At 57.7% G+C, this 26,820-nt stretch overlaps 2 protein-coding genes across 2 annotated transcripts; both read right to left on the reverse strand.

Moving 5' to 3' along the window:
* Positions 1-1,272: 1,272 nt before the first annotated feature.
* On the reverse strand, positions 1,273-8,152 carry Ceacam19 (CEA cell adhesion molecule 19). The gene is made up of 7 exons (XM_026403685.2): positions 8,110-8,152; positions 7,258-7,626; positions 3,753-3,897; positions 3,607-3,653; positions 3,190-3,275; positions 1,765-1,818; positions 1,273-1,326 (listed from the first exon to the last, which is right to left on the reverse strand). The coding sequence occupies exons 1-7, from the start codon at positions 8,150-8,152 to the stop codon at positions 1,273-1,275; spliced, it is 798 nt and encodes a 265-aa protein (XP_026259470.2).
* A 3,245-nt stretch (positions 8,153-11,397) lies between these two features.
* Positions 11,398-26,733, reverse strand: LOC113193271 (poliovirus receptor-like). Its single transcript, XM_026403687.2, has 9 exons — positions 26,727-26,733; positions 25,451-25,800; positions 23,057-23,321; positions 21,540-21,845; positions 19,960-20,077; positions 17,338-17,483; positions 16,269-16,391; positions 14,272-14,309; positions 11,398-13,919 (listed from the first exon to the last, which is right to left on the reverse strand). Exons 1-9 carry the CDS (start codon positions 26,731-26,733, stop codon positions 13,857-13,859), a joined length of 1,416 nt encoding a protein of 471 aa, XP_026259472.2. The 3' UTR covers positions 11,398-13,856.
* Positions 26,734-26,820: the final 87 nt, after the last annotated feature.

The raw sequence follows: 26,820 nt of genomic DNA on the forward strand, positions 1-26,820 counted from the left end.
GGGACCATTATTTAGCTGATATAGTCTCCCCGGTCACCCCCAGGGCAAAAGCCAGCTGCAGCCATCTCACACGGCCCTGGGTGATCTGCCTGCCTCCCCGTCTTCACTTCCCCCCTTCCTGTCTCCCTCTCTGCCTCTACCACACTGGCCTGGCCTCCCTGCTGCTGTTGAGCCTTTGTGGGTGCCTGGAATGCTCTCCCTCTAGAACCCGATATGGCTCCCTCCCTTCCCTCCTTCATATTTTTGCTTGTTGCCTTCTCAGTGGGGCCTTCCCTGCCTTCCCTACTCAACAATCTCAGCCCCCCATACTCCTGACCCCTCCCCTCTCTGCTTCCCTGTCACTGGTCACCATGAGACACATGGCATTTAGTTATTTATTGTGTTTCTCTCTCCCCTGCCCCGTGGCCTCCAGCAGCAGGAGTTCTGTCTGTTCAGTTTCCTGCGGGGCCGAGGCCGAGGCTCATTCCTGCTGAGTAAGTCCAGGGGCCACAGGCTGAGGCCACGCTGCACCTGCGGTGGGTGGGGCAGAGCGGGAAGCTGCTGCCTGAGGGCCTGGGTGAGACTGGGTGAGGGACTGGCTGAGACTGGGTGAGGGCCTGGGTGAGACTGGGTGAGGGCCTGGGTGAGACTGGGTGAGGGACTGGCTGAGACTGGGTGAGGGACTGGGTGAGACTGGGTGAGGGACTGGGTGAGACTGGGTGAGGGCCTGGGTGAGACTCGGTGAGGGACTGGCTGAGACTGGGTGAGGGACTGGGTGAGACTGGGTGAGGGCCTGGGTGAGACTCGTGAGGGACTGGCTGAGACTGTGCGGCGATGCCAGGCGCTGGCTGCAGGCTTGGGGAGGCAGAATTTTGAGGGGGCTCCAGCTGCCTGAGCAGGGCGGGGCTCCAGCACCGAGGTAACCTGCCGGGACTGTCACCTGGGCCAGGTGTCCCCCTGGGGGGACCTGTGGGTGGGAGCTGCCTCGTGCGGGGGAGGGGCTCCAGGGGTCACTGGAGGCCACGGTCAGTTGGGGGCCCTCTGGTGGTGCCCATGAGGCCACCTGACCACCCACCCTGCGAGGGCCTGGTGCCCAGGCAGGCGGCCAGGCTGGTGGCTTGGAGGAGCAGGTTGATGGCAGGTGGGGACCTGCCTGGTCCTCCCAGGGGCCTGGGGTGGGTGCTGGGTCTGGGGCCGACTCCTCCTGTCCAGTGCTGGGGGCCCATCCTGCCAGGCCTCGTCGTCTGTGCCAGGTCCCCAGAGGGCGGCCCAGTCCTTGTCCCCTCCCCTCGCTCAGGACTTGGGCACGAGCTGGCAGTAAGGGGAGGAGTCGGGGTGCAGCAGGTCCTGGGGGGACAGGGAGGACGAGGGTGAGGGGAGCTGGGAAAGGAGGTGGGAGGGACAGAGACCAGGGGAGGGAGGGACAGAGGTGGAGAGAGACACAGAGAGAGAGACGGAGGGAGGGAGGGAGGGAGGGAGCCCAGGACAGAGGCAGACATACACAGTGGTATGCAGACTGTCACTCAGAGGGAGACTGGGACACAGGACACACGGGAGGGGACAAGAGGGACTGAGACTCAGGCCCAGGAATGGTCTCAACTGGCGTCCTGACCCGCTGTGTGACTCCGGGCAATCCCTTATCCCTCTCTGGGCCTTGTTCTGCCCATGAAAGTCCCAGGACATGGCCCCGTTCTACAGAGGAGGGGACTCCAGGCCTAGGAGGGGAGCTGGGGGGTGGGCAGAGGGAGGACCGTCCCCGACCTACTTGTCTGGGTCCCCACACACCTGGTACTGGTGGGCCTCCAGCTCGGGCCTCAAGGGTAGAGGCAGGGTCGGGGGCTGCGAGGAAAGGGCACAGGTGAGCTGGGTCCCCTCGGTGCCCCGGGACCTGGGACCTCTGGGGTCCCTGCTGCCCCTCTGGCTGGGAAGCCCCTGGGGGCTGTGTTCGGTGGGTCAGCCACGCGGCTCCTGTCCCCGACACCTGCCCTTGAGCCTCGGCCTCCATTCTTAAAGTTTCTCTTTTCATTAAATTTAAGTAATTTGTGGCCCCAGTGGAAGGGGGGACTGTCCCCCCCAGGAAGTCCAGGAGGGTACAAGGAGCTAGGCCACTCCCCCAGGCGGGGACAGGAGGGCCCACTGGGCCGTTTCCAGAATAAAACGCGTCCACCTTTGAATGTCACGTGACCTGGGTGTAAGGAAGGCCAGAGGGGGAGAGTTGGTGGCAGGTGACGCCCGTGGGCCAGCTCACAGCCCCTCGGAGGGAGGAGGAGGAAAGGAAGCCCACACCCGATGGGCAGAGCTGAACTGTGTGTGTGCCAAGGGACGATGGATCCAAGGGACTTTCCTGCGACAAGAGACAAAGGAAGGTGGGGACAACTAAAGGGACACTTCTTTAAACAACCCAACAGGAAACGGAGACCAAGGCAATGTTGGGGATGACTGTGCGCCCAGAGCACTCAGCCAGAGCACTCAGCCCAGAGCACTCAGCCAGAGCACTCAGCCAGAGCACTCAGCCCAGAGCACTCAGCCCAGAGCACTCAGCCAGAGCACTCAGTCCAGAGCACTCAGCCCAAGAGGAACTGGAGGGATCCTGCCCTCCAGGGGATAAAACACTGGTCGTGCCCAGCGGTGTGTCCCTGACCACCAGCTACCCGGTCTTGCCAGACCATCCTTAAAGTAAAGCCTGGATCTTTGCAGACCTGTGTCCCTTGGTGCATTCTTTGTGCCTGGCCAGGTGAGCGGGTTTCTCACACCTGCCAGGGGCAAGAGCTACTTCCTCTCAGGGTCTTTTCTTTATGATTTTTAAAATAAAACTCCGGCTTCCCTGAGGTGGTCGCCCTGGGGTGCGGGGAGGGAGCCCCGTTAGGTGGTGGGAGGCTAAACTGGGTGTCAAGGCGCCCCAGGCACCATGGCCAACTCAGAGGAGAGGCGCCCTGTTAGAAGCCGGTTTTAGGGCCCAGGCACTGTGGTGCACGCCTGTCATCCCAGCAGCTTGGGAGGCTGAGGCAGGAGGATGGCAAGTTGGAGGCCAGCCTCAGCAACTAAGCGAGGCCCTAAGTCACTTAGACCCTGTCTCAAAATTTAAAAAGTAAATAAAAAATAAAGAGGACTGGGGGTGTGGCTCACTGGTAAAGTGCCTCTGGGTTCTGTCCCCCAAAACTAACAAAAAACCGGGCACGGGCTTTAGGGGGCCCTGGGGATGGGACTCACCAAGGCTGCGCTCGTGGGCCCCGTGTTACTGAGTGGGGTCGCCAGGAGGACTGGAGAGGGCATCACTTCGTACACATTGTTGTCACCTGAAGCAGAGGATGGAGGGGGGGACCTGCTGGTGATAGCGCCCCAGCAGCCCAGCCCGTCCCTCCCTCCGTTGACTCCTTCATTCCCCAACATTGGTGCACCCCAAGGGCACTGGGGAGCCATGGAGGGCTTCAGAGCAGAGGAGCTGGATCCAGGAATCCCGGGAGGGACCCTGGGTTCCCCATGAGGATCCCCCGCATGATGGCAGGAGGGACAGCCACAGAGAAGGAGGAGAAGCAGCTTGGGGGGGGGCCTGGGATTCTCAGGGCTGAGTCCAGGCCCCCAGGGAGGCCCCGATGGGGAGGACAGCGGAGGGAGGTGGCAGCTTACCCGTGTCTCCGCGGGGGCCCGGCTCCGGCTTCCCTGAGGTGGTTGCCCTGGGGTGTGGGAGGGAGCCCCGTTAGGTGGTGGGTGGAGAGAAGCCAGGGGCCTGCCCGGTCCTCCCTCCCTCCTGCCCTCGGGGGACAGGGACGAACCTGGGGCCCCTGCAGCCTCGGGTCACCAGGAGGAAGGCCAGGCTGCCGGCCAGCAGGAGCCCGGTGGAGAGACAGCCGATGACGGTGGCAGCCAGGAGCCCGGCGTCCAAGGGCGGGGACGTGGCCGGCAGCTTCTGAGGCTTCTCTGGGGGACGAGAGGACAGTGATGTCCCAGGGGCTCGGCCAGCCCTGAGGGCACAGAGTCCCCGCTCTCCCCCCTCCAGGTCTCCGCTTCCCAGGACCTGCTGTCCTCCAGATGGACCTCCCGAGGTGTCCCCTGCTGCCCGCTCTGTGTCCCTCACTCCCAGCTTTGGAGGCCCGAGGTGCTGGCTGCGCTCTTCGGGAGATGTGGGGACTCGCAGGACTCTCCAACCTGCCCTCCCGGCTTGGACCCCGAGTCTGCCGGCTCCCACTCACCTGACCCCCAGCCTGGGGCCCTCCCAGGCTTTATTCTCAAGCTGGACACCTGTTGTCCCCAGCCCTCCGACAGCTAAGCAGGTAGCCTCTGAGGTCAGAACGCAGGGGTTCAGTCCCTGCTGGCTGTGTGACCTAGGGCAAATGACTCAGCCTTTCTGTGCCTCGGTTTCTTCTTCTGGGGAGCAGGAGTAAGACTGCGACCTTCACTGTCCAACCAGGTGGGCTCCGTGTCGTTCCGCAGACGAGGAAACCGAGGCACAGAGGTGGCACAACTCACCTGAGGGCCGACCCAGGCCCCCTGGACTCTTGACGATCCCTCTGCAGCTCCAAGAGAGGGCCCTGGGAGCCCTGAAGTGGGTGTGAGTGACCTCAGGCTCAGTGGGGGGTCACTGTGTGGACCGTGTCCTTTGTGTGTACGCAGTTTGTGTATTTCATTCCCTTCTCTCAGCCTCTTCTACCTCAAGTGTCTGAAACCTATTTGAAAATGTAGCAGGGGACAGGGGGCCACCCACGCCCAGGTCTGGCCGTTGTCCCCAGCAAGGCGGCTCGGTGAAGCCCTTCCTGCAGCCCAGAGGCTGCCTTTGGCCCTGGCGAGAGCTCTCTGCTCTGGGAATCCTGCAGGTGGCAAGATCAGATTAAGTGGCTTCTGCGGGTGACTCAGGCAGGTGGGGCCAGGCGGGAAGTCGCCAGCAGCCGCCCATCTCAGCATCAAGGTCCCCGCACCCCACGGCCCAGGCTTCCCGCAGTGGGTCGGCTTGCTCCTGCCAAGGGCCTGCCACAGCACGTGCACCGGCCGCTCTGACGTCACTGTCACAGGCTGAATGTCCCCAATCTGAAAATCTACACCCCAATGCTCCAAAACTGGGAGCTCCTGGAGTCGACAGAACTCGAGTGGAAAATTCCACCCAGAAAAATTGCATAAAGCCGGGCGCTGGCGGGGGGCAGGGGACGCACACCTGCAATCCCAGCGGCTTGGGAGGCCGAGGCAGGAGGATCTGGAGTTCAAAGCCAGCCTCAGCAAAAGCCAAGGCCCTAAGCTTTGAGACCCTGTCTCTAAATAAAACACAAAATAGGGCTGAGGACGAGGCTCAGTGGCCGAGTGCCCCTGAGTTCAATCCCTGGTACCAAAAAAAAAAAAAAAAAAAAAAAAAAAATTGCAGAAAGCCCCTCCAGGCTGTGTACATCAGGTGCCTGTGAAACATAAAAGAGTTTCCTGTTTAGACCTGAGTCCCACCCCCAAGACACCTAATCGTGTTTATGTCAGAATTCCAAAATCCAAACATATTCCAAGTCCAAACACTTCTGGTCACATAAGGGACACCCAACCTGAATTGTCATTGTTATTTCCTTTGCCTTGATTTTCTCCAACAATGACTAAGTCATTTAATTAATTAGGACATGAAGCCTATAAGTGAGGACGTCTGGAAGACGATGCCTCTGGTAAGCTGAGGGCTTCTCTGAACCTCAGTTTCCTCTTCTGTAAAACAAAAGAAAAGCACGTGTATCCTTACAGGGCTGCTGGGTGACCACAGGCAGCAGCTGTTGGGGAGGGGGCTCTCCTGAGAGCTCATGCCCCAGGGGAATGGGGTGCAGCTGAAGCCTCCGAGCCTGGCCGTGTGCCCCCCCCACCTGGCCTCCAAACCTGCCTTGCTCACCCCTCGGAGCCTCTGCGTCCGCTCTCTGTGCTCTGACTATACACCAAGCCAGCCCAGCCCCAGGGCCTTGGCACCTGCTGCTCCCTCTGCCAGGGCCTCTGTGCGGGTTCCCTCCTGTCCTGGCTCATTAAAGCCGCTGGAACCGCGCAGTGTACACCAGGTGACTTGGAAACCTTGGAGGTTGGGAGTCCAGGGTCATGGGCTAGCATGGTTGGGCTCCGTCAGGGAAGCGGTCTTCCTGCTGGGTCCTCGCGGGACAGGGGCTGAGCCGCTCTCCTGGGTCTCTCTAGAAGGGGCCCTGACCTCGTCTGCAGAGGCTCTGACTCTGGCTTCATCACCTCCCAGTGACCCGCCTTTTGGTCTGGGGACACAGCTCAGTGGTACGGTCAGTACTTGCTGACAGGTACAAGGTCCTTGGTCCCTCCCCACAGTCACCAAACAGCAGGGACAGATGCCAAAGGCACCACCATATTTTTGTACCAGGGATGGAACCCAGGGGCACTGGCCACGGAGCCCCAGCCCAGCCCTGTTTTGTACTTTATTTAGAGACAGGGTCTCCCTGAGCTGCTGAGGCTGGCTTTGAACTCGTGATCCTCCTGCCTCAGCCTCCCGAGCCACTGGGATGACAGGTGTGGGCCACCGCACCCGGCTAGGTCCCCCCTGTCAATACCGTCACCTGGGGTGAGGGTCCCAACATATGAATTTGGGGGACATGACCTCCCGGCCATCACCCCTCTCTCCTCAGCCTCCCTCGCCTGGCCTCCCTGATGACCTTCCCCATGTCACACTGTCCCGTTTCGTCTTCCTTAGTCAACCATAGCTTCTCCGTGCCTCAGTTTCCCCACCTGTAACAGACACAGAGTGGCTCTGCCTCTCGGTTTAAGGTAGAGACAAGTCGCCGTGGGGCAGTGACTCTTAAGCAGGGGTGACATTTCCCCTGGAGACCTTTTGGAGGGTCACGACCAGGAAGCCACGTGGTGACCAGGGACCCGGGGTGGGACGATGACTCGCCCTTGGCACCCTCCGGGGCTCCAGGTCATGGGGCCTGGAGGGGGAGGGCGAGAAACTGCGCTCCAGGGAACGCACCGAGGGCAGCACTCAGCTGGCCGGTGCTGCTGTCCCCTGCCCTGTCCCCCGTGCTCTGCCTGAGTGTCAGCACACCTTGACCTGTGCACACGAGGAAGGAGAGATGCAGTGTCTTTCTCAGGAACAGGCATACAGGAGGTGCTCAATCAAGGTCTGATGGACCCCTGCACATGGCGTCACTGAGAAGGTGCCTTCCGTGGGGTCTGTCACAGGCAGACACTCTGGGGGCCCTTTAGTTAAAGCGCTTGAAGGCTTAATGACATCTGCCAGGCCTGGCATACAGCAGGTGCTCCATCAGTGTGTGTGGATGCACGAGAGAACCCAGGCACTCAGCTTCCCGCACTCACCGGCCACCCGGACCTCGGTCTTGGCCCTCATGGTCCAGGCGGGGTTGATGGCCACGGCCACCTGGTAGGTGCCGCTGTCCGACGGCTGGGCGTGACGCAGCAGCATGGAGCCGTTGGGGAAGCCCACGACGTCGCGCTGTCCCAGGGCGCTGCCATGCCGCTGGGGCCGCTGCAGCCCAGGGATGTAGGTGAAGAGCATCGTCCCCCCGTGGGCCTCCGCCCCCCGGTACCAGGTGAAGTCCTGGAAGCTGTCGGGGACACCCTGGAGGGACAGCAGAAGGTCCTGGTTCTTTTGAGGCTGTTCTGGAATCTTCTGGATTCGGAGGGCTGCCCGGGAGCCGTGGGGTGGCCAGAGGGCCAGGAGGCAGGCTGTGGGAAGGAGGGGAGGCCCGAGGTTGGGGCGCGGGGAGGGACCCCGTCATTCCCCTCCCCCCAGATCTTCATCTGGGGGCAGAGCCAGAGCGCGGGGCACTGGGAACAGGGCTGGCATCGATGAGAGGTGTCCCCCGTGGGCCCAGGAGGGCTTCCTGCCCTGGGGTACGGTGTCACCTGGATCCCCGGGTTCATTGACGGCACGGCTCCTTCCAGGTGTGACACACTCAGGGTCTGGCCATGGTGCCCACCCCAGGTGACGTGTTACCATCCCCGACATTTTTCCCTGGTCACCAGGGGTACAGCAGGGAATCAAACACCAGCCCCTTCCTGCCCCCACGGTTCTAGAATGTTCTACAGACAACCTGGGAATGGACCTTCCTCTAATGATTTCATCTTCCCCAGTCATCGTCCCTCCCTTCCTAGAAGACACCCAGCCCTGGGCCGAGGGCCACCCTCCCCAGCCCGCTCCCTCCTCACCTGAGAGCAGCAGGCCCTTTGGGAAGCAGCTCCGAGTCCCCATGAGAACAGTCCCCCGTGTCCCGTGGAGATGCTAAAGGCCACAAGCGGGACCCCAGGAGGCCAGAGGGCTGGGCCCGCTGTCTGAAGGGGCTCTGTGGGACTCCGGGTGCCCGAGAAGCCCTGCCCCAGCGCCCCCTCCACAGCCTCCCGAGCTCTCCGTCCGGAGCCGGAGACGGGAGCCAGGCACTGGTTGGACCAGTTTCCCAGGTGACGGGAGCTTCCCGGGGCCTCCTGGACTCCTCCCCCGCCCTCCAGCCTCTTCTTCCCACTCAACGTGACTGTCAGCAGGGATGGGACCTCCCAGCAGCCTCCAGGGCAGCCATCCCCCTGCAGAAGCCCTGATGCACCACCCCATCCAGAAACCCCCTCACTTCACCGATGAGGAAACCGAGACTCCGGCCGCTCTGAGGCCAGGTGGGATTCCACCCGCGCCTGCCCACTCTGAAGTGCTCGGCTGTTTCATTCGGGCACACAGGCCCCCTGCCCCGTCCTTTGCTGGGGGGTGCTTGTGACACAGTGATTGGGACGTCCCGTATCCATCCTCAGCTGCGGCAGACCGGACCCCAGAGAGCCCCAGGGGACACCCCACTTAGCCTGAGGGGCAGGGGCTTCCGGAGGAGACCTGGAATAGGAATAGAAATGGGTGGGGAGGGCTGAGGGGTGGACGGGGCTGGACCAGCCTCGGAGGTGCCCTGTGGGGGCTGCAAAGTCCCGGGTGAGGGAGGAGCTTGCCAGGCTGGGGAGCCCGAGGATTGCCTCTGGTTTTGGGACACAGCCTGGGCGCTGGAAGGTCCCCGGTTGTGCTGAGATTGTAGCTATCAGCCACATCGGCTAGTTCAATGTCAGTTTAAATAGCCACTTAAAATATCAAAAGAATTAAATAGCCACTTAAAATGTCTAAGTAGATACTTAATGTATTTCAATGTACATTTTAAAATGTATTAAAAAATGAGTGCTGGGTGGGGTGGCGCACACCTGTGATCCCAGCAACTGGGGAGGCTGAGGCAGGAGGATCCCAAGTTGGAGACCAGACCTGGTTACAAAATGAAATAATGAAATCATGACAACATCACGATGAAGAGCCAAGGCCTGGGGAAAGGGCTGGCTCCCCTCCCCTCCTGTGGCCTTTCTCCAGGGAGCCCAGCCCCCAGGGTCCCCCCCTGTTGAATTGTAAATCACTGTCTCTAGTTGTAATGCCCCCATTGGAGGCTTTGAGGTCAGAGATGTCTGTGAAGAGTCCTTTCTTCTACTTGGAACTTTCTGGACTCTGTTGGAGTGCAGCTGTGTCACTTAATTGCTGTCACTAAACTGTCACCTCATAGGTTCTTGGAACTACAGCGCTCAGGGAGGGGCACACTGTCATCTAGATCTCCTGCTGCCTGTGGTGACATCAGGTCCACAGGGGCTGGGGCTGTGGCTTGGTGGTAGAGCGCTCGCCTACACCCGGGAGGCACTGGGGTCCAACCTCAGCACCAAATAAAGATGAGACGAATACAGCATGGTGCCCACCCGAAGGAAAAAACAAATTTACACACAAAGATACCGGCCTCCAGCGCTTTACTCTGCTTGTTCCGCCTGTGAGCTACCTGTGGTGACATTTCTGCCCATGTCCTTGGTCACAAAGGTCAAGAACTCCAGCCACTCATGTCTTGGCGGTCAAGACGGGATGCCCAGCTTCCTGGGAACCCCAGGAAGCCTCAGCCCGGCCATGGCTCCAGAGCACCATCCGCTGGGTCAGCAGCCAGTCCACCTGCCCTCCAGCCTCGGGCGCTTGGTCTCTCGCTGAGTGGCCTAACAAGACCCTGGCTGCGCCCCTGAACCCCGCTTCCTCCTCTGGAGGATGGGAATCGGCAGGGTCACTTCACGGAGGGCTCAGAGGAGGAACCGGGGCTGTGCGCAGGAGGCCTGGGAGCAAGGACCCAGAAGCCGGTGGCCCTCCCCCTCTCTCCTTCTCTTTCTTCCCTCCCCTCTCTATCCCCTCCTCCCCCTCCCTCTCCCCCTCCCCTCCCTCTCCTTCTCTTTCTTCCCTCCCCTCTCTATCCCCTCCTCCCCGTCCCTCTCCCCCTCCCTCTCCCCCTCCCTCTCCCCCTCCCTCTCCCCCTCCCTCTCCCCCTCCCTCTCCCCCTCCCCTCCCTCTCCTTCTCTTTCTTCCCTCCCCTCTCTATCCCCTCCTCCCCCTCCCTCTCCCCCTCCCTCTCCCCCTCCCTCTCCCCCTCCCTCTCCCCCTCCCTCTCCCCCTCCCCTCCCTCTCCTTCTCTTTCTTCCCTCCCCTCTCTATCCCCTCCTCCCCCTCCCTCTCCCCCTTCCTCCCTCTCCTGATTCATTTTCAACTATTAAAACACAGTTTAGGTTTATTATAAAACATTTATTAGTCATTAACTCAAAAAGAAGAAAATAAAATTCAAACGTCTTCCAAGCAGTTTCCTAGAGGCAGTGGAGACCAACAGCCTTCCTTCCTCCGGGCTCCTCCCAGCCTCAGAGGGCGGACCCCATTGGTCCCAGCCTCCCGGTGGCCCATTCTTCTGGCTTCGGATTGGTTGGGCGGTGTGGGAGCTGGCCAGTGAGATGGGAGGGATGCTGCAGGGAAGGGCTCCTGGGGCCTAGAGATTCAGCCCCAGGGGATGGGCTGCTCCTCTGGGTCTGAGACTGGGTGGAGGTGAGGGCTGGGTGGCCCAGCGTGTTGGCATCAACCTGAGGCTGATGGCAACATTTGGAGGAAAATAGAATGAACCACAGAGAAGCAGGGCTGAGAAACCGGGGTTCCTGGAGTAGAGCAGGAAAATCCAGCTCCTTGTTTTAAATATCAGCCTGCAGATGAGGGGTGGGGTGGGGTGGGGCCGGGGGAAGTTGCTATTGATACTGGGGATTGAATCAGGGCTCTTTACCACTGAGCTACATCTTCAGCCCATTTAATTTTTATTTACATTTTCAAGATTATAGACAGGGTCTCCCTAAGTTGCTTAGGGCCTGGTTAAGTGGCTGAGGCTGGCCTCCAACCTGTGAGCCTTCTGCCTCAGCCTCCTGAGTCGTTGGGATGACAGGTGTGCCCCACTGTGCTGGCTAACCCTCGCATATACGTTCATCCTTCACTTCAAAGCTTTGATGTATTCCTGAAAATTCTGCCAGTAAGTGAAGAACTAGGAAAAAGATTTTTTTCTGTAACAAACTTTTATTATTTTTACCAAAATTGTGCTAAAACCCACACATTTTCCCATTCTGACCATTGAAAACTTATGGTGTTAGTACATTCACGATGTTGCACACCTATCACCACCATCTGCACCCAGGACATGTTCATCACCCCTGAAAGAAACCTGAACCCAGTTTGCTCCCAGTTTCCTCCTTCCCAGCCTCCACAACACAATGGCTGTCCTTGTGGACGCCACCCTTTCTGCAAATGTCATATAAATGGAATTATGCAATAGGGGCCTTGGTGGCCAGCTTCTTGCACTTAGCATAATGCCTTGGGGCTAGGTTCTGTTTTGACGGTTGAAGAACATCCCTTGTCTGGGCACACCACGATTCCTATTGTGGTCATGCTGGTGTGAACCTCCGCATACAGATATGTGTTCAAGTGCCTGTTTTCAATTCTTTGGGGGTTACATTCCTGGGAGTGGAATTCCCAGGTCACTTTGTCCTTTTATAAAAAAATTTTTTTTAGGAAAAAGTTTTTTTTTCTGTAACAAATTTTTATTATTTTTACCAAAATTGTGCTAAAACACATACATTTGTGCTAAAACACATACGTTTGTGCTAAAACACACACATACAAACTTCTTTTAAAAGAAGTTTGATCACCATTTGACCCAGCTATCCCATTCCTGGGCATATACCCAAAGGACTTAAAATCAGCACATCACAGTGACATATTCACATCAATGTTCTTAGCAGCTCAATTCACAATAGCTAAGCTATGGAACCAGCCTCAGTGCCCTTCAACAGATAATGGGTACAGAAAATTCGGAATATATATAATGGAATATTGCTCGGCCGTGAAGATTAATGAAATCATGGCATTTGCTGGTAAATGCATGGAACTGGAGACTATTGTGCTAAGTGAAATAAGCCAGTCCCCAGAAACCAAAGGCTGAATATTCTCTCCAATATGCAGATGCTAATTCACAATAGATGTGTTGGGGAAGAACAGAAGTTCACTGGATTAGACAAAGGGGAAAGAAGGGGAGGGGGATGGGAGAATGGAAAAGCCAGTAGAATGAACCGGACATCACTTTCCCAAGTTCATATGTGAACACGACTAGTGAAACTCCACCTCACGTACAACCACGAGAAGGGGTAGCTATGCTCCCTGTGTGTACAATATTCAAAATACACTCAGGTCTAACTAAAAAGAACAAATATAAAAAATAAGTTAAAGGAAAGCCCCCTGGGCTGGGGCTGGGGCTCAGCGGTGGAGCGCTCGCCTAGCACGTGCGAGGCCCTGGGGTCGATGCCCAGCACCATGTCAAGATGAATACAAGATAAAGGTATTGTGTCCAGTCACAACTAAAAAACAATTAAAAAAAATCCTGGGCACACAGTTAAATAAACTAAGGTTTTATTTATTTTATCTATTTATTTATTTTTAATATTTATTTTTTAGTTCTCGGCGGACACAACATCTTTGTTGGTATGTGGTGCTGAGGATCGAACCCGGGCCGCACGCATGCCAGGCGAGCGCGCTACCGCTTGAGCCACATCCCCAGCCCCTAAGGTTTTATTTAAATAAATTTTATTTATTTATTAAATAAATTTTACTTAAATAAATAAATATATGGAAATCAATCCTTCCCTCGACTCTCTGGCAGTGTGGACCTCGGCCTGGTCCCTCACTCCTGTCCCCTAGCCCTGAGCCACACCCCCGCCTCCGCAGGCCTTTCACAGTCAACTTTAAAAGTCCCAAGTCTCTTGACGTGTGAGCACCGGGTTCCATACTCAGCACCAAGTAAAAATGATAAGGAGCTAGTAAGATGGAGGCAGGTGTCCATCTACAGAAGTCAAAAAAGATAATAAGTTCAGCATGGTCAGTGCGGCCTGCCGAGCGGCTCTGCGTCCCGGGGCGGCATAGCTGCTGGGCACAGGGTCTGACCTTGCCGATAAAAAGCCAGGACACGCAGTGGCGCACTCCTGTAAACCCAATGGCTCAGGAGGCTGAGGCAGGAGGATCCCGAGTTCAAAGCCAGCCTCGGCAACTTCAGCAACTCAGCGAGGCCCTGTCTCTCAATAAAATAGAAAAAAGGACGTGGCTCAGTGCTTAAGTGTCCCTGGGTTCAATCCCAGTTCAAAAACAACAATAACAACAAACAAAAGTCGGGACCCTCCGGTCGCTGGTGAGCTTCCCTGGCTGCAGGTCACATCAGTGCTGGGGGCATTCAGTGCTGACCCCGGGAGTCCCGGGAGAGGCAGGAGGAGGAGCCCCCGGTGGCTCCCCCAGACCTGCTGGGTGCTTTCCTCTTGGCTGATGGTGACCTGTCGTGGTGAGCTGGCGCTCTCCTGAGTGAGGCGAGCGGTTTCTTGGAGGCCTGTGGATTCTTCTTGCAAGTGATGGAGCCCAGAAAGAGGCAGCCGCCCACTGCACTGTGAGGGGACAGGCTGCAGGTGTGCGCGGGCGGCCTGGCCGGCTGCAGGGGTCTTCCACCATCGGGTGGGGTCCTGCCAGCGAGGCTCCGGCCTAAGCAGTTCTGTCCCTTTGTTCAGTGCTGACACTGTCACCTTGTGCTTTCGGTTGGCCCATCCAGGGGGTCGTTCCTCTGAACCTGGGAGTAGGTGACCTGGAAGGGGGAGCTCAGCGTTAGCCTCGGACACTTTCAGACAACAGGCGGATCTTTGAGCCCAAGGGCAGCGCACCGCCCACTCCCCTCCCCCTGGAAGCCAGGCCTGTGCTCCCCAGGACAGTCACGGGGGGGGGGGGGGGGCCGCAGTGCTGCAGGGACGATCCCCAGCCCCCACCTGAGTCGCAGGGGGCTTCAAACTCTCCAGAGACTCCCGCAGCTTGAGGCAATGGGAGGAAAGATCTAGGCCCCCAGTGCCATTCTGTGTGTCCCCTCCTGGAGAAAGTCCTAGCAACTGACCTGTGGTCCCCACAGACCCCCAAACCCTCCTCAGCTGCACCTCCACACTTACCCCGTTCTCCGAAGGTCTGGGTGGGTCGCGGTGGCGATCTGGAGAAAGAGGAAAATTTTAGGAAGAAAGGACTCTGCTGGGGGGCGCCGGCTGGGAAGGGGACCTGTGCAGGTGTCTGGGCCCTGGAAATTCAAAGTCCTGCCTTTGCTAGTGATCAGGGTGTTGTTTCCCTTAGTGGGGTACACATTTATCAAACATGGATGGCTAAGTGCTCTTTAAGGAGTTAGTCGTCCAGATATTCATTTGATTATAAAAAATAAATAAAAATTTACTGTGCATGGGCTCAAATCCCATCTCTGTCCTTCAGGAGCTGTGTGACTTTAGACAAATGACTCAACTTTTCTGTGCCTCGGTTTCCTCCATTATCCAACAGGGGTTTATTCAGAAGATTGTATTATTATTCAACAAACAGTAACTATCTTGTGCCAGGGGCATTCAAGGTGCTAGGAATTCAACTGTGCATAAGACACAAAAATTCCCACTCTAGTAGAATTTTAATAACCATGACGATGATGGTCGTGACAGCAAGATCGAGGGGCATAGCTTACAGTGTGTCGATGTTGTGCTAAAATGCTGATGGCTACTCCCACTTTACAGATTAGGAAACTGAGTCACACCATTTGCTCATGGTGAGATTGAGGCAGTTGCCATGGTCATGACCTTGAATGACCTTCAAGGACACTGTTGCAGGCTTGGTTTTCCAGCCCTGGAGCTATGGGAGGTGCTGGGAGACTGGATGGTGGGCTGGTGGGAGGACCTTAGGTCACTGGGGGGCATGCCCTCTGAGGGGATGCTGGGCCCTGGCTCTTTCCTGGCTCTCTGTTTCCTGGCCACCATGAGCTGGCCGGGCCTCCTTTGTCCTAGGCTCCCACCAGGACGTGCTGAGCTGCCACCAGCCCAAAGCCACAAGGCTGAGCAACCACAGTCTGAAGCCACAAGCCCAAATAACTGTCCCTCCCTGTGTCTGTCAGGCCTGGGGGGGGCGAGCTGGGCGACACGGTGTGGCATGAGGCTCCCACACAGATACTGGCCCCTCCACTCAGGAACACCTTCCCTAAGTGCCGGGTGGTGCTGGGGACACAGCTGTGACCCTGACACTCCCACTGTGCCCTCCTGGGCTCATAGATCACCGGGTTACAGAGACATACCCACCCGGTGGTGACCCGAATGGCTCCTGCTCCCAATGGGAGCTGACCTTGGTGCACTCTGTGGGGGGGGTGGGGGGGGTCGGGGGTGGAGGGCTTCCTGGAGGTGTGGCCAGGGGGACCCCGAGATTCCCCCCTCCCCCCAGGGAAAAGCTTCCTCCGAGGAGTCCGGCCTCTCTGAGTGACTGCTGACCGGAGACTTCTCCTGTCACAGCAAACACTCCCTCCTCTGTCACACGGGGCTCACGGTGGCACCCTCTTTGCTGGGTGGTTGTGGTATTCACTGAGCTCCTGTGTCAGAACCCTTGGTCCCTAGAAAGTGCTCAGCAAACGCAGCCTTGTGACAACAGAATCAGCTGAAGCGATTCACAGGAGGAGGAGGGAGGGGGTTCCAGGCAGGGGACAACCTGGACAAAGCCCCTGCGGTGCAGAGGCCCTGGCCTTTGAGAGCCGAACATCAAGGGGGCCAGTTCCTGCCACCTCCGCCTGGGGTCACTCCTGGGCAAGGCAGGCAGAGAAAAGCTGGTGGGGGCGTGTCACGCCATCCTCCATCACTCTGGCAGGGGCTCCCGTGTCACCTGGACTAAAAGCCAAAGTCCTTGCGGTGGCCTTCGAGGCCTTACATGACTGTCCCCCTCCCTAAATATTTGTAAAATGACTCGATGAACTAAGGACGGAGACTCCCTGGTCTTGGGTCCTTGTCTCTAAAATGGGGGACACTCCATGGTGATGCAGGGAGAGGTGCACGCGGTGAGCACCACGCCCAGCACACAGTGGGTGTTCAACTATGGTGACTGGGGGTGCTGGTTCACGGCAGGCAGGTGGGGGTGTGCCGAAGAGGGGGGGACTCACCACGGCCCCTGTGCAGCTTGAAATAAAGGATCCCTGCGATGAGGATGAAGACGGCGAAGGTGACAACGATGCCAACAACGATGCGGATGATGGCGCTGGGGCTCAGGCGAGACCCCTCTGGGTCTGGCAGGAAGGAAACAGGCCTTAGGTGAGGGAGCTTCTGGGGCGATCCCCCGCCCAGCGCGCAGCCCGCGGGTGTGGGTGTGGCCCCGCCCAGTGGGTGTGGCTCAGGCGGACTTGGACTCAGCCCTGGCCAATGGGAACGTCTCAAGCTCCCTGGCTGCTGTGATTGGCTCATGTAGGTGGGCTGGGACCTGGGCTGGGCCAATGAGAGCCAGCCCTGGGGTTTTGGTTTAGAGCTCTCAGGGCGGTCTTCCCCAGGGTATACAGGTGGGGGCGAGCTCTTCTAGTTGCTGAGCACCAGCTGGATTCCCTGGGACAGAACCGAAGAGCAGAAAGAAACGGAGATGCGAGAGGAAAGGAAACTTCCTGGGCGCCATAGCTGGGGCGCCCAGATCCAACTGCACTTGAAAGCAAATTCTCAATAAAGACTTCTTCTACTTCTTCTTTTTGCTCGGATTATTTTGAGTCATGCCTTTCTGTCAATTGTGATGGATGCAGTTCTTCCCCACCTACTTAGAAAGGCTTTTCGGAGTCCCTGGGGGAAGAGGCATCGCACAACTGGCCCAGCCTGGGTGGGTGGAGGGAGCGCGTCCAGGTGGCTGCACTATGGACTGGTGGCACATAGCAGGTCCACTAGCTAGGTGTGGGGGTGCACCCCGGTAATCCCAACGGCCTGGGAGGTTGAGGCAGGAGGATCACTAGTTTGAGGCCAGCCTCCCCAACTTAGCAAGGCCCTAAGTAACTTAGTGAGACCCTGTCTCAAAATAAAAAATCAAAAGGGCTGGGGATGGGGCTCTGGGGTTAAGTGCCCCTGGATTCAATCCCTGGTGCCCAAAAAAGAAAAAGAAAAAGTAAAGCTGACCCTGCTGGTCCTCTCACGACAGGGCTCAGAGGAAGCCTGGTGTCAGAGCATCCTGGGGCTGAAGGTCTCCAAGGAGCGCCTCACCTTTGACTAGGATGGTCTGTTCCTTCTGACTTGTCCCTAGGGCGTTGGTGACGCGGCAGACGAAGGTCATGTTGATCGCTTGGTTGGTGGAGATCAGGAGCTGGGTGCCGTGGGCCACAGCAAAGGATGGCAGGGGACCTGTGGTCCTGGGGGAGACAGATGGGTAAGGACGTGGCTCTGCTGGAGTCCTAGGGATACTGCCCCCCAGCACGCAGTGTGCGCCAGGGACATGGACACCATCACGCCATCTATGACACGGGTGGAGAGCAACTCTGGAGTCCCGGGGCTCTTCTCCTCCTTCACACCCACATCCAACACTGGAAAAATCCTGTTGCCCCACCTTCAAAACCTGTCCATCATCCACGCGCTCCTGGGGCCCCCATAGCCACCACCCTGGTCCAGTCTTTGGCCCTCCAGTTTCTGCTTTCGCCTGTCTGTTCCCCAACTGACCACCAGAGGGCGTCAGCGAGCCGACCTCAGCTCCTTCCCCTCCCGGATTCAGAACCCTGCCCTGGCTGGTCCCTGCCTCCCTCAGGACCTGCGCCCTCCTACCCCAGCCTTCTGCCCACACTATCTATGAGTCTTCCCGTTGCTCCTGCGTCTATCCACATCTATCCACGGTTGTCCTTTGCAGATGCAGGCCCAGGGGCAGAAACGTGTTTGCATACACTGTTCCTCTGCCTGGAATGCTCTTCCAGGTACCTCACCCTCACCTCCTTCAGGCCTCTGCCCAGATGTCACCTCCACAACAACGTCCTCGGCCACGGCCACCCTGTTTCAACTGCAACATCCCCCTCCTCTGTTTTATCTTTGTCACGACATTTATCAATATCGGACGCGCTATGTGCCTATTTCCCCTCCCTCGGTCCCCACAGGGGGGCGGAATCTGCTCCGTCTTATTTACTGCAGTAGGTTGGCCCATGGCCCCGAGCACAGGAAATAGCGGAGCACCTTGGTTTAACGGACAGAGGTGGAGGAGGTGACGTTTGGGGCTCTGCAGAGCTGGGTGTAAATCCAGCCATCAGATTTGAGACCCGGAATTGTGGTGCCTGGAGCCAGGGTGCCAAAGGTGGCATCTGTCACCGCCAACTGAAAATCCTGGTGGCGCAGGCCTATAATCCCAGTGGCTTGGGAGGCTGAGGCAGGAGGATCCCAAGTTCAAAGCCAGCCTCAGCGACTTAGTGAGGCCCTAAAGCAACTCAGCTATTCAGTGAAACTCTGTCTCTAAAATTAAAAACAATAACAAACCCCAAACCAAACAAGGCTGGGGAGGTGGCTCAGTGGTTAAATGCCCCTGAGTTCAATCCCCGGAACAAAAGACGGAAAGAAAGAAAGAAAACCCTGATGACCGTTTTCCCCCTGATAATTGGTAAATGTCTGTGACTTTCTGTGAAAGTGGGTGGCTTGGTACAGGCACCACTGTGACATCTGCACAGCAGACCATGGAGAACGATCCCCGTGTCCCACCTTAGGGCTAGTGGATCATAATGGCAGGCCCTGGGATGGAATCCCAGCAAGATTCCCAAAGGGACTGAGGTGCTTTGAAATACAAGGACAGGAAGGGCTGGCGGGTGGCTGGGGGTGGGCTGGCGGGCAGACCTGGGAGAAGACCTGCAGGACGGTGTCAGCCAGAGAATCCACTGGGTGGACTTTGGAGTGTTGACTGGGAAATTTTTATGACTGTATGTTTGAAAAATCCCCTAATAAAGATGTTAGGGAAAATGGGGTTGTGGAACTACGTGCTTTGGCACGGAAAGGTGTTCAGAGAACAGGAAGTTTCAAAATCACGCAAGCAATGGAAAGCCAGCTTTTGTTTAGAAACAGAGAAAAAGAGAGGAAGGATCAATAACAAAAGGTAATAGCAGATACTTCTGGAGGTGACTGGCTTCACATGACTCTAGGCACTATTTTCTTCTTTTCACTCCTAAATATTGTCTGAAGAAAAAGGCTCAATAACAACAATGTAAAGCAATTTATGGGGCTGGGGGTGTAGCTCAGTGGAAGATCATTTGCTTAGCATCTTTGAGGCCCTGATTCACCCCCAGCGCCAAAATGAATAAAGAAATCAATTATACCTTTTTCTTTTCTTTTTGTTTCTTTCTTCCCTTTATTTTATTTTGAGACAGGGTCTTGCTAAGTGGCCGAGGCTGACCTCACAATTGCAATCCTCCTGCCTCAGCCTCCTGAGTCACTGGGATGACAGGAATGAGCCCCCCTCTGCCTTTTTTTTCCCCAATCTCAATCTTAGTGTGACTTTGGGGAATCTTATGGCTGGGAGCCTCAACTTTCTCACGTAGCCTGTAGAGGTGACTAAGTGGCTTCACAGGGTGATAGGGAAGTGGCATTGCCCAGGGGTTGGTGGGACTGAGTGGGGAGCCAGACACAGACTCTGGACTGTGGTTGATTTTTCTTTGACTTAGCTTTGGTTTGGGGTGCCAGGGTCCAGGCCCAGCCTCCTCCCTCAGACCCAGGATCCAGGCCCAGCCCCCTCCCCCAGACCCAGGGGTCCAGGCCCAATCCTCCTCCCTCAGACCCAGGGTCCAGGCCCAGCCCCCTCCCCCAGACCCAGGGTCCAGGCCCAGCCCCCTCCCCCAGACCCAGGTCTCCGTCCACTGGACTCACGTGTTCCAGGCGTAGTCTGTGGGCTCTGGGTTGCTGCGTGCCTCACAGCTCAGGGTGATCTTATCTTGGCCCACGTACCAGTTGTCCTCATAGCCAGAGATGGTGACCTCAGGGGGGTCTGGGGAGATGGACACAGGCTGAGTCGGGCGCTTTCCTGGGGTGTGAAGGTGCACTGTGTCCCCTCCCAGCGGGAGAAGGCCTCCGTGGGGTGCGGAGCTGCCCCAGGTGGAGAGGCCTGTGCGGGGGACTCCAGGGAGGGGACTCCTTCCGAGGGCAGAGCGTGGGTGGCCCTGTCAGGTTGGGTGTGGAGGGGGCTTTGGGGCCCAGCTCCCTGCCAATATTCCCGGGACACGTCCCCGCCTGCCCTGGGTGTCCTGGGAGCAGAAGCCTCCCGTCACCTGTAGCCCACAGGAGCACGTTCAAGGTTCTGACAAGTCCTGCAGACAGAGTCCTGGCTGAGCCTGCGTCAGTCCAGAAATGTCACTGGGGCCCCCCATTGTCCAGCTACTTTGGGAGGCTAAGGCTAAGGCTAAGGCAGAAAGGATGCAAGTTCAAGGCCATCCTGGGCAATTTAGTGAGATGCGGTCTCCAAGTAAAAAATAAACAGGCCTGGGGCGTGGCTCAGTGGTGGGGAGCCCTGCCCAGTCCCCAGGACCATTTATTTTTCTTTTAGGAGGTGGCTACTCCAAACTTTAAAGTCATATAGTAGCTCGTGCCCTCCTGCCATCAGATGGGGCTGCCCGTGTGGACATATTTTTGGGGTGTCAATGATGTCAATGCTGGGGGCACAGTAGAGGAAGTGACACTGGGTAGGAGACCCAGGCTGTGGGGCTGTGAGCTCAGAACACAAGGAAGCCGTGTGGCCATGCAGGGGGTTGGGCAGCCCAGGGAGCAGGCAGTGTAGACAGCACTGGGCAGAGGGCAGCGTAGGCTACACTGGAAGAATCATGTCGATGCTGCTCAGGGAGCCTGTGTGAAAAACTCGGGGCAAACTGATCTAACCCAGGGGAGCCGGTGGCTCAGCAGGATTGGTATAGACCATGTCAGGGGTCAGTGTAGACAACGGGAAGCCGGGTAGAAAATGGACAAGGAGGGCCGGGCATGGTGGTGCACGCCTGTAATCCCAGCAGCTTGGGAGGCTGCGGCAGGAGGATTGCAAGTTTGAGACCAGCCTCAGCTACTCGGTAAGGCCCTAAGCAATTGAGAGAGACCCTGTCTTAAAATAAAAAATATAAAGGGCAGGGGGTGTGGCTCAATGGTAGAGCATCGCTGGTACCAAAAAAAAAAAAAAAAAAAAGAGAGAGAGAAAGAAAATGGACAGGCACGGGTATAGACAAGGGGGACAGCCGTGTGGACATGTGGGGAAGGCCAGTGTAGACAGCTGCCCAGGGAAGCAGGTTGCAGGCAAGGTGTGGGGCAGTGTAGACCGTGCTGAAGGGAGTCGTGTAGACTGGGTGGGGCGTCAGTGTGGGCAGTGGCTGTCCTGTGGGGCTGCGGTTCTCGGGGCGGTGCTATCGTGGCTCAGTGGGGCCCATGGGACGATGGAGACTTTGCCCTTGATCACACGTGGGCACACTCACAGGGCACAGCGAGGGTCACCGGCAGCAGGGCAGGCTCCTCCTGGCTCTCGTGCTCCACCCTGCAGGTGATGTTCCCGCCATCTGCCAGGCGGGAGGGCACCAGTGTGAAGACGCTGACGACGGTGTACGTGCCCGGGAGGGGTCCTGGCTCCACCGTGTTGCTGCCTGAGCCATTCAGGAACGGGGACCAGGTGACTTTGGCGGGTGGGCGCCCCCCTTTGGAGCTGCAGCGGGCCACGGGCACAGGCTCCCCGGTGGATGGCCTCAGCGGGACCTCCTGGGCCTCTACTGTGTTCTGGGGCTTGGCTGGGGGAGAAGCAACAGGGTGGGTCACCTCCTGCCTGGGGTCATTCCCAAACCCCTCAGCAGCAGCCGGTGTCTATTGAAGGATCCAGGATGGTCAGGTCAGATCCCAGCTCTGCCCCTGAGCAGCTCAGTGGCCTTTACTTGTCAACTGGGGTTAACTAAGGGTCACAGGGAATGAGAAGGCGGGCAGGCAAAGCTCTTGGCACATAAATGCTCAAGGGTGGGTGGTCATGACCAAGGCCACCCTGCCCTGCCCCCCCCCCAAACAGATGTTCCCCAGACAGTGACGATCCGCAGTGGCATGGGGACCCAGAGGGGACATCAGAGGAAGATGTTGCAGAGGAGAGGAAGCCTGTGCCCTGAAAGTCCAGAGAGGAAGTGACCCACCCAGGGTCACCGAGCTGGGCTTCCGGGCAAGGTCCGCCTGATTCCAGAACCCTGTTGGCCAGATCTGAAGGGCTATTGTGGTGATTCCCTAGCCTGGGGCTTCCCTGGGTGGCTTCCTGTCACTACCTGGGTCATTACTCACTGAAGACTTTCTCCTTGGGTGACTCATGGATTCAGTTTTACCCCTAGCCTAAAGCTAACACTCGGAGTCCCAGGAACCCCAGCCTGGGGGCCCCAAGAGGGGTCATCAGTATTGCTCTTGTCTGCAGGGCACGTTCCAAGCAGGTGATGACAATTTCATGAGTGACTCATTGGAAGGGCTGGGAAAAACTGGGGCGTGGGAACTTCTGTTCAAGTTCCAAGAGGAAAACTAGTCAACCACCCCCACCCTCCCACCCCGGCTCAGGAAACGGTCACCAGGGCCCCACCTGCAGTGTGGGGGGGTGGGCAACCAGGGGTCCCCTGCGGGACTGGCGGTCGCTGCCTCCCAACTGTCTCAGTTTCAACTTTTCCTTCTTCTCTAAACACGGGAGCAACGGCTGACCTCTAGAGAGGAGCTCCCAGGAGCAGGGACAAGTCCCCAAGCGTCCCCTTTCAAAGCTTTACCTGGCTAAACTCAGGCGACCCCAGGACACCTTTCTGAGTGCGGCGCTGTTTACAGGAGTTTTGCATTTTCCTCCCAGTCCCCAAGATCTGTCCCTGCAGGGTCCCCGCTCCACCCCGCCCCGTCCTCGCCCCGCCCCCGCCAGGGCCCCGCGCACTCCGTCCCCAGGAGCGTCCTGCCACCTCGCCGCCCGCCTCGGGTCCCCGTCCCCTCCGCTCACCGAACACTTGGAGCCAGGTCCAGGCGATCCCGCTGCCCATGGGGAAGGTGGCGAACTGGCAGGAGTAGTTGGCCTGGTCCTCGGTGCGCAGCTCGGACACCCGGAGCGAGGCGTTCAGCAGATCCGCGCTCGCGAACCTGATCCGCTCCGGCTCCGCCAGGCTGGGGCCCCGCGTCGGGTGGCGGACCGCCACTTTGTGGAGGCCTCCTTCAGAGTCTTGTCGCATCCAGGTCACCTGGGTCACCTGCGCATTGGGCTCCAGAGGCTGCAGGTGGCAGGGCAGCAACAGAGAGCCGTTCAGGAGGCCGCTCACCTGAGCAGGTGCCTGGACCACGACAGTCCCAGTTCCTGCAGGGAAACCAAGAGAACCGTTTATAAATGGGGACACTGGCCCAGAGGTCTGCTCCCTGTCACCCCGGGGGCCAGCGGGAACTGGAACCTGTGCTGTCTCTAGTAAGGCGCCAGATCCTATAGGAAAATCTTCTCTGTGCCAGCCCAGCACACAGTAGGTCCTCAGCGAGCTGCTGGCTCTTGCTGACATTAGTAAACATAACGCTACGGATTCTTCTTAGTAATAATAAGGTCGGTGCCTGGCTCAGAGTGCTGAGGGAGCAGGAGGGGACAGGAGGCAAGGGAACAGAGGGGCCTGCAGGAGCTCCAGCCCCGACATGCACAAGCTGTGGGGCCCTTGTGCAGGTGGTTTCAGGCCTCTGAGCCTCAGTTTCCTCATCTGTAAAATGGGTGCTATCGTTTGGGTCTCAAGACTCCCTCAAAGGTCCACGTGGTAAAGGCTGGGACCCCTTAAGAGGTGAGGCTTAGTGGGAGGGCTTTAGGTCATTGGGGGTGTGCCCTTGAAGGCCATGGTGGGACTTTGGTCTCTTTTTTCCTTCCTGACTCTGAGTTTAGCTCCACTACCCGTTCCTGCTATTATATGCTGCCTTTGTCACCAGCCCCAAACCAACTAATCAGAGATCGAAACTTCCAGAACTGTGAGCCAAAATAAACCTTTGCTCTTTAGAGGGTGATAATCTCTCCAGGCAGGTGGCACACACCGGTGGCTCAGAAGGCTGAGGCAGGAGGATCACAAGTTCAAAGTCAGCCTCAACAACTTAGGGAAAAGCCCTAAGCAACTCAGTGAGACTGACTCTAAATCAAGTACAAAAAAAGGGCTGGGGAAGTGGTTCAGTAGTTAAATGCCCCTGGGTTCAATCCCTGGTAACAACCTCCCCCCCCAAAAAAAAAGAGTTAGATTTCAATAGCACAGTGGCATCTTCCCCCAGAGCAACCTGCACCCTAGAAGCTTCTGGAACCCCACAGCAATTTGAGGCAAGATAATGTCAGATTGACACCTCTCAACGACCCTGACGGGGCATAGGAGAAACATATCAATGAAATGAAGCAAAATCATGTCAATGAAGGCCAGACTGTCTCAAAAAAAAAAAAAAAAAAAAGATTATCTCAGGCATTTTTTCCCCAGTGACTGAAGGGGTCTGGGTCCGATCCCGACTCTGCCCTTGACTTGCTGCTGTGCAGCTCTGGGTCAGTGACTCTCCTCCCTGGCAGGACTATTGTGGGGGATGAAATTGGGCGTGGTGGCCTCTGCTCAAGTTTCCTCCAACCCTCTCCAGAGCCCTGTGTGATACACACTAGAATTTTCGTCCCTTTAAGAGGGGGGAAAGCCGGGCTGGGAGGGTGAAGTCACTTCCTGGGGTTAGACACCGGCAGAGCCTGGGCTGGGAGCGGGTGGGTGGGCTCCACCCTGCACCCAGACCATCCTGGCGCTGGGGAGGGCGGCGAGATCCTCTCGCAAAACCCGCCTTGCAAGGGAAGGTCCTCCCCGCCCCCGCGGCCACCACTCAGCAAGTTCACTTTCCCACGGTGACACAGGTATTCAGTCCCAGCAGCTGAGGTCTGAACCCGAGCGACTGACTGAGAGCTGCGGCGCCAGCACCCGGCACCCTCCCCGAGACACACAGGTGCTCAATCATCAAGTGCGGAGAGAATGCCCCGATCCCATGAATGAATGAATCCCTGCCTGGCCAGGGTCCCGGGGCCAGCGCCGGGGCCGCCGTCTCCCAGCTCAGCCCTCTCGGTGGGCCTGGCCGCGGGCTGGCCCGGGCGTGGCGATCGCGAGCCGGAGGTCACCGCCGTGAGTCAACCTCCTTTCCCGGAGTCGGACTCCGGTTTCGGGAATCTCCGAACTCCACCGGGCCCCGGTCAGGGCGGCTCAGAGGGGGGTCCTGCGGGGGTCCCTATTCCTTCCAGCCCCGGGGCGGAGGAGGTTGCGTGGCTGAGGGTCGGTGCCTGCAGCCTTCGGAGGCCCAAGAGGCAGAGAGCTGCGGGGAGCGGCGCGGGGGCTGGGCCGGGACCGGGAGCGGCGCAGAGGTCACTCACCGGCTCCCCGGGTCGCCCAGGACAGCGCCAGCAGCGCCAGCAGAGCCGGGGGTGAGACCATGTTGGTTCCTCGGTGTCGCAGGCCCAGAGCGCCGCGGCGATCTGCGGGTTGGACTCTGGCTGCTCCTCCGCGGACGTCGGAGGTAGCGACTGAGCCGAGTCCAGCGTCGGAATGCCCCAGGCACCGCCCCACCCGAGGCGCCAGCTGCGGAAGGGACGTCCCACTTCGCCGGTGCCCGGCGCCGCCGCGGGAAGGCGCGTCCTCTGCGCAGGCGTGAGCCACCTGGAACTCGTGACAATCCTGGCGGTGGGCGCTGGTCCCACGACGCTTTCGTGGCGAGGACGTCCATCTTACAGGGGAGGAAATCGGGGCACGCAGAGAGATTTGGCGATTTCCTTTTTTCCCTTTTTTGGTACCGCGGATTGAACCCAGGGGCGCTTAAGAAAAACCAGGGAGAGAACTGAATTACAGCAGAGGGGGTAGAGAGAGAAGACGGGAGGGGAGGGAGGGGGGATAGTAGAGGATAGGAAAGGCAGCAGAATACAACAGACACGAGTGTGTAAAAACAGTGGATGTGTAACCGATGTGATTCTGCAATCTGTATACCGGGTAAAAATGGGAGTTCATAACCCACTTGAATCAAATGTATGAAATGTGATATGTCAAGAGCTTTGTAATGTTTTGAACAACCAATAAAAAAAAAGAAAGTAAAAAAAAGAAAGACTGAGCCCCACCCTCAGCCCTTTTCTATATTTTATTTAGAGACAGGATCTCACTGAGTTGCTTAGGGCCTCGCTAAGTTGCTGAGGCTGCCTTTGAACTTGTGATCCTCCTGCCTCAGCCTCCCGATGCCCTGGGATCACAGGCAAGCGCCACTGCACCTGGCAGATTCAGCAGTTTTCTAAAAGGTCTCGGCTGCTCAAGTGGCAGAGCTGAAATTGGAACCCGTAACTGGGACAGATGGCCCCTGATCTTCCACTCATTGGGGACCCACGGGCTGGGGAATTAATTAGGCAGATCTGGGCACAAACACACAAATGGGTTCTCTCATTTTTCTCATTTTGAAATGGAGCATGGTGATGGTGCTTCACAACCACTTGTAAGGCTTGGGCAGGAAGCTGCCTGGCCCGATTCCTGGCCTGGAGTCACTCCAGCAGCAGCAGCAGCAGCAGTAGCGGAGACAATGGTTAACATTGTTGCTTTACAGCCATCCGCAGGAAGCTCCTATTTAGCACAAGTGAAGCCCTGTGTTCAACCCAGCACCAAATAAAATACCGACCATGCTCACCAGAGAGGTGGCTCTGTTTGTTCTTTATCCAGCCTGAAGTCATTGAGCCAGCCATTATCCCCGGCACTGGGGGGACACAGC

The sequence above is a fragment of the Urocitellus parryii genome, chromosome 15, assembly GCF_045843805.1.
Source record: "Urocitellus parryii isolate mUroPar1 chromosome 15, mUroPar1.hap1, whole genome shotgun sequence".
NCBI lineage: Eukaryota > Metazoa > Chordata > Mammalia > Rodentia > Sciuridae > Urocitellus > Urocitellus parryii.